This window comes from Alnus glutinosa, chromosome 4, assembly GCF_958979055.1.
Source record: "Alnus glutinosa chromosome 4, dhAlnGlut1.1, whole genome shotgun sequence".
Classification (NCBI taxonomy): Eukaryota; Viridiplantae; Streptophyta; class Magnoliopsida; order Fagales; family Betulaceae; genus Alnus; species Alnus glutinosa.
In genome coordinates this window covers 11,798,749-11,805,364 of record NC_084889.1, presented here as the reverse complement: position 1 = coordinate 11,805,364, position 6,616 = coordinate 11,798,749, and the positions used below count along the sequence as shown (strand labels likewise).

The following is a 6,616-nucleotide window of genomic DNA, read 5'->3' as shown; positions in this document are numbered from 1 at the left end:
TACATAAACAAATGCAAAGTAATAAAAGAAAATAAGATTACATGTGTAATTGGGTCTATACTTTAGGGTTTTAATTTTTAAATGGTGAATATATATATTTTTAAATAATTTATACGGGTTGCGCGGGTCACCTGTAGGTTAAGCAAGTTTACCCGAAATGATCCGTTTATTAATCAAAAACCTAGTTTGACCCAAATTATATTTACTAAACATTAATTCGCTAATTTTGTATTGAGTTCATATTGATTCTTAAATCATACTCTATAGGCTTTTTCAGCAAGCAAGCCTCCTTCTCTCACGAGTAACATGACACCTCACCTCCAAGACACCATTTTTGTTCCCTTCTTCCCCCCGGTCTTAATGGCTCTTGCACCTAGATCTAGTTCGGGTAATGAACTTCTGAGTTCTGACCTTGATGTATCTTTGCTAACCATCTAATTTTTTTTTTTTTAGTATCCTTCCTTCACATTTTGACACATATTAATAAGTTGTAAAAAAATTATAAGTTCAGCATTTTTCCATACACTTTACCACTATTTGTTATGACTTATGAGTAGTTTAGTTTTTTTTTTGTTTTTTGTTTTAAATGAAATTCATTTGATCAGAAAAAATACCCTATTTTGTCTACTCAGATCAAGTGCCACGTATGCAATATTCGGGTGTATCGAACCCCACGCTTACAAAGAGAACCATCTCTCTTTTCAGCTGCTTCAGAACAAAGAAGAAGAAGAAGAAGAAGAAGAAAGAAGAGGGAAATGGCGGACAAGCCAAGCCGAGCACTGGTGTTGTACGGGGACGGGTTGGCTCGTTTCATCGACCCATCGCACAATAATCTCCACTCTCTCGCGTCCAAAGCTTCCTGTGGCTTCTTGACCCTACCCAATGCCCCTCCCTCTGGTTCTACTCTCTCCTTCCTTTTTCCCTCTACTGTGGTTTAAATTGATATATCAATCACACTCTTCAATTTACAACTTAATTTCGTTTTATTAGTCATGCATAAAAAATAATAATAATAATAATAATAAATGAAAAATAGATTGGGATTTTATTATCAAATTCCTCGAAACAAAAAAAAAAAAAAAATACTAATTGGATGCGTGAAAAATAAAAAAATAAAGTTAAATTGATGTTTCCTCTGTATTTTGTCTGCCTTTAAAGCCTTCAGTTTTGATGAACTCCATGCAATTGAGGCGGGTAGATTAAACACTGACACTCCATGCAGTTGGGGTATAGATTCGAATATTCTAGTGTAATTGGTTTTTTGTTTTGCTGGTTGTTGTTCTTGTGTAGGGCTGTGTTGGCCTGGTAGATATACGGAGAGGATTGGTGGGGGTTGATACTTGTATAGTGTCAGTGTTTCTTTAGTTTTCACTAAAGAGAGTTTTGTAGTTGTTTTGTTTGTTTGATATAAATTCACACATTCATACAAAAAAAAAAAAAAAATGGGCAAATTTTAGTCCATATGCGCACCCCAATCATAGGAAGCTTTTTTTTTTATTATTATTTTTGGGTGAATAAAAGCTTTATTGCACAAACACAACAATACAACTCTCCAGAGGCCTGGAAACACGGTTCAAATTAAGAACCAAACACAAATCACAAAAGCTACCTCAAACGGAGGAAACAACAAACAAAACAAATAGCCAACACACACAGCTCTAAACACCAAGGAGATTAAACAAAGCAAATTCCAAAGACAAGACTACTTTGAAACAAACTTTGAAATCAATCTAACTTTCACTTCCCATCTGATCTTGGAAAGAAGAGCATCCTCAGACCGAGGGGTACCACTATGCAGCAACAAGTTTCTCTGAATCCAGAGATTGTAAACACTAGCTGCAAGGCAAAGCTTCAGAGCTGCCACACGCAAGCTCTTCCCTCTCATATGTCGTTTACTCCACCGAGAAACATCCTCCCAAACCACCGGAGGATCTGCTACACCACACTCAGCCATTAAAGCAGTCCAAATTCTCTTACTCAGAGAACACTCAAAGAAGAGATGGTTTCTATTCTCTTGTTTAGAGTGACAGAAGAGACACAAAGAATCCCCTTTATAACCCCATCGTCACATATGCTCCCTAGTGATAAGAGCATCATAAAAAGCCAGCCAAAGGAAGAACGCTTGACGAGGAATAGCAGCTGGGAACCAAACAGTCTTAAACCAATCTACAACCGGCTTCCTCTCTCTAAGCCTTTCCCAAGTTTCAGCACTTGAGAACTCACCACTCTTAGAAGCCCAGACCGGGTGATCAACTTCACCAATCTCAACATCTGGCAGCAAACTCTGAATAACAACTAAGTCATCAGACCTAGCCTGAGGCCAGTACCATTCCCCACAACGAATGATAGAGGAAAGTTTCGGACCAATGGAAGGGCCTGCATCATAGACAACCCTGCTACCATATGTGTCCAATAAACCACCTGTAGGATGCCAAACATCATGCCAAAGAAAAATGTTATTGCCATTACCAACTCTAAAGCTGATAAATTGCTTAGCAATGCTTCTGAGCTTATTTTGTGAGGTGAGTTTGCCATCTTCCCCGAGAGGCTATTAATTTATGCAACCTATTAGATGCAGAAGTTCAATTGGTGCCCAAGATCTAGCATAGAGCTCTTGAGGGGGATAAGTTTTACTAAATATGCATTATTGTCATAGGTTTAAAAACCCCATATATGCGCCTTGCAGATGGTCCAATTTGAATCACCTTATGCTGGTTCTGTTTCATGGTTATTCAGCATTCTTTTCCTCCTCAATTTGCTCTTGAAGTTGTTCAATCTATGTTCATTGAGATTGACTTGAATTTAGATTGCAGAAATTGAGGATGAGAGAGTAGTTAGGGAGTTTGCAGTATTGCTGGATGCTTGTGAAGCTCATCTCAACAAGGTGAGATCCCCATACTTTTAGCATCAGAGAGTGGTTTTATGATGAAGTGTAATAAAAAAAATATGATGTCTTGGTTTTTCAGAGTGGCAATACAGCTAAAATGCCAACCATTGATGAGAGGTATTATTTTTCTCTTCTGTTCTCTGTAGTTGCTGTCTTATATGCTGAAATGTAATTAGACAATATCAACCAACATGCTTTCGAACTTCAGGTTCATGGGTATGAAAGCTGCTATAATCACAAACAGCCCAAGTTTGAAATCTTTTGGTGCCAAAATTGGCTGTAATGTGTTGAAATTTGATGATTTAATGAAAAATGTATGTTGCCTTGCGGAACTACCGGCCAATGTTGTGGCCTCTAAGTTGCTAAATTTGCTTGGATTTAAAGAAGGGAACACACTGGAGATAAGTGAGTATGATTTAGTTTTTGTGCACATTGGGGATGGCGAAAAGGTAAATGGTGAGAGAAACAAAGCTGTTGCCGATGACACTGTGTATGTCAATACCTTGGTTGGTGGTGTAATGCAGATAGCCCAACCTGGATCCGAAATCAGTTCTCGTCTGCATTTGTCCCTTGTGATGAGTTATGGCAATGTCCCAGAGGACGATGATCCCAACTTGTCAGTTTTGATTGCTAAAGATGAGAAGAACTCTGATCTTTCGGTGCTCTTCCCTCGTCAAAGTTACACACTGAGAGGAGAGAAACCACGGAAAGATGTTAGGTGAGTAAAAAATTGGTGGTTTCAAGCACTTTTAAACATTTGTTACAGCTCCAGCTAATTTATGTTGAACAGGCACCATTGCCCAATGTTGATTGCTCAATGGCAGTATGGTGTGACCCGCAAGGATATGGTAGAGGCATTTTCCTTTAAAGATTTTAAGGAGGTACAAGTTAAAGTTATCAGACACGTAATTTCTTCACATCTAGAAGTAAATGTTTTATAGTATATTGTAATTGTAATTTCTTCACTTGTATGAGTTACTAAATATTTGATGTTAGTATTACTTGAAGTTAATCAGCAGTAAGACCTAAATCAAATAGATTTTTGGGCATATTATATGGTATTTTAATTCCAAACATGTGCTCTCTTGCATGTTCTTTACATAGTGGAGATGTGCTATGGAATAAAATGTACTTCTAATAAATGGCCTTGTACATTATCAGCCTAGTGAATTTTGTCACCATCATGACATGGAACCAGCTGGAATTGTTGAGAAATTTATTGTATTGACTAATGACTAATAATCTGTGCCCACAAGTGCACTAGCTTTTGATTTTATGCCTTAAAATTCATTTAGTTTGGAAGATCATTTCAAACCTTTTCCTAGGATGCACTCCTGCAGGTTCTGCATAATTGCTTGTGTATATTAATATGAATATGTATGTATAGTTGCTTAATTTGTCTAGGCTTTTATCGGTTAACAAATCTTTTGTATAGTTGCTTAATGCTTGACCATGTGTATAATAAATAATTTTCTCCTCTTTTTCTTTGTGCAGCATGGTGGAGTTCTTGCGATACCAGCAGATAGGTTTCTGCATGAGGTTGCCTTTAAGCTTTGGAAGGCCCCCAAGTATGGTGCATGAGATATATTTATCAACTGTGTAATGTGGGACAATGCTTATATTTTAAACATAAGCACCTAAGATAAATCCGAATGATACAGCTGTCCTGTCTTGATCCTCAAATACTGTTAAATCTTTTTTTGGTTTTTTGTTAAATCAGGCACTGCTTATAATACAACCGTTTTGCTTGTGACCTTGATAGACTTGATATTGGGACATGCTATTCGATCGAGGCCCCATGCAATTTCTTAGAATTTCAGAACCTGTAATTCTGTAATTCTCAAATGAACTGTCTGAATCCTGCCACAGAAACTTTGGGAGAAAGTCAAAAATAAAATAACATGCTAAGTAAAGGGGCGGCCGGACTTTCCCTTGAGGTGATCAGTCACTCCTCAAGTTGGTGGTCGCCCCCCCCACCCTCCCCCCCCCCAAAAAAAAAAAAGTTTAATGGTGAGTTTAGGTATTTGATTTTTGAAATTTGAATTCAATTATTATTTGATGTGTGAATTTCGAAGCAAATAAAAGATGTTTGGTTGATTGATAGAATTTAAATTGTATTTGAAATCATGTTTGAGGGAGAGTTGTATGAGATTATTTTTTTACGAAAAACTATGGTAGGAAATAATTGGAGCTATGAAAAGTTGTGTAAAATTATTGGAGTTATGAAAATTAGTGTGAAATAATAATTGAAATAATAATTGTTTAATAATTACAAATATGACTAATTTATTAATATTTAATTTAATGTTTAATATAAATTAATTTGTTTCTTAAAATCTAAGATAAATATGGATTTTCTTTTTTGGTCATAATTTTTTTTTTATTATTTATTTTTTATGCAGTTGAGCCATTGTTTGTTTCTTTTCCGATTATTTTCTGACTTTTTGGGCCTTTTTTTTTTTTTAAGATTTTTTATTATATTATATTGTTTTTGGGTTTTATGTGGGTAGCGGTGGGAAAGGAAAAAAATAAATAAATTAAAAAAGGGGGTGGTTTTTACCTGGGCGACGAACCTGTTGAAATAAGGAGAAAAAAAATTTGAATGGAAATTATCCTGTGCACGCAAGCTCACCATAAGATCAGTTTTTTGAATAATTTTGTCCATTTACAACTGTTGGATGAGAGAAAAGTTTCATTCAATGGTTGTCATTGCCACTTTGACGTATACATTATGTACATGCAACCATGATCCACCATTTTCCAAAATTTGTTAGGTATAGGCACTTGTAACCTGATTTTTCAAATCAACAGCGTAAATGAAACTTTGGTTATCGCATGAACTAATTAAATTCAAATGGACGGTGTGGATTGGAAAAGTGGTGTGGAAGTTGTACACCACTTTTCCTTTATTAATGGTTCACACGTAAAATGACTCATGCGTGAACCAATGAAAATGAAAATAATGCCAAAGTTAATGCGTGAAATGCTTCTGTTGCTTTAGTCCACGCAAAAGTTAATGCATCTGTTGCCCTGGTCCAAGCAAAAGGGGATGAGACGTGCCTGGTACAATGCGAATATAAAGCTGTCTGACGCTTTTCTTTGGTCGACGAAAAATCATCCGTTGGTTTTGCAAATCCTTAAAATTTGAATTGAAGTTTGAAATTTGTAGTAAAAAGGGGTTTCATTCAGGACAAATTAAGATTTTATTCAAATACCAGGCCCGCCTAAAAAATTCCGAGGCTATAGCAAATAGAATTTCGATTATTTTTGCATCCAAACGCACCATAAGAAATTTAGGGGTACTCAAGGGTGAGGCGGCTGGTGCCACCACTTTCGATGGTTCAAGGAGCTACCTCATGGGTCGTGCCACCACTTCCAATAGTTCAAGGTGTAGCTAACCAACCCCTCACTCCAAAGGTGCATACCCCTTGGAGTAGCTAACCAATTCCTTGAGGTGCCTTTATTTATTTATTATTATTTTTTTTTTGTGTAATTGTAAAGACTTCTTTCCAAATTATCACGACGATAGCCATATTTTTGGAAGGCAGCTACTCAACATTTTTTCAGATGTCAATTAGTTTGTCCATGCTTCTATCTCCATGCCTAAATCTTCTCACAGGTGCAAGCATCCTGCCCCATAAAGAATTTAAGTCACTCCATTACGAGTGTCCAAATACAATAATCAAATCTACCACGTTCAAAATTTTGGCGGCCAAGCTTAGCCGATAA

General features: G+C 36.5%; 1 protein-coding gene across 1 annotated transcript; it reads left to right on the top strand.

The window, feature by feature from the left end:
• Nucleotides 1-683: 683 nt before the first annotated feature.
• Nucleotides 684-4,640, top strand: LOC133867322 (uncharacterized). Its single transcript, XM_062304047.1, has 6 exons — nt 684-897; nt 2,814-2,884; nt 2,967-3,004; nt 3,096-3,605; nt 3,678-3,768; nt 4,382-4,640. Exons 1-6 carry the CDS (start codon nt 756-758, stop codon nt 4,466-4,468), a joined length of 939 nt encoding a protein of 312 aa, XP_062160031.1. The 5' UTR covers nt 684-755; the 3' UTR covers nt 4,469-4,640.
• Nucleotides 4,641-6,616: the final 1,976 nt, after the last annotated feature.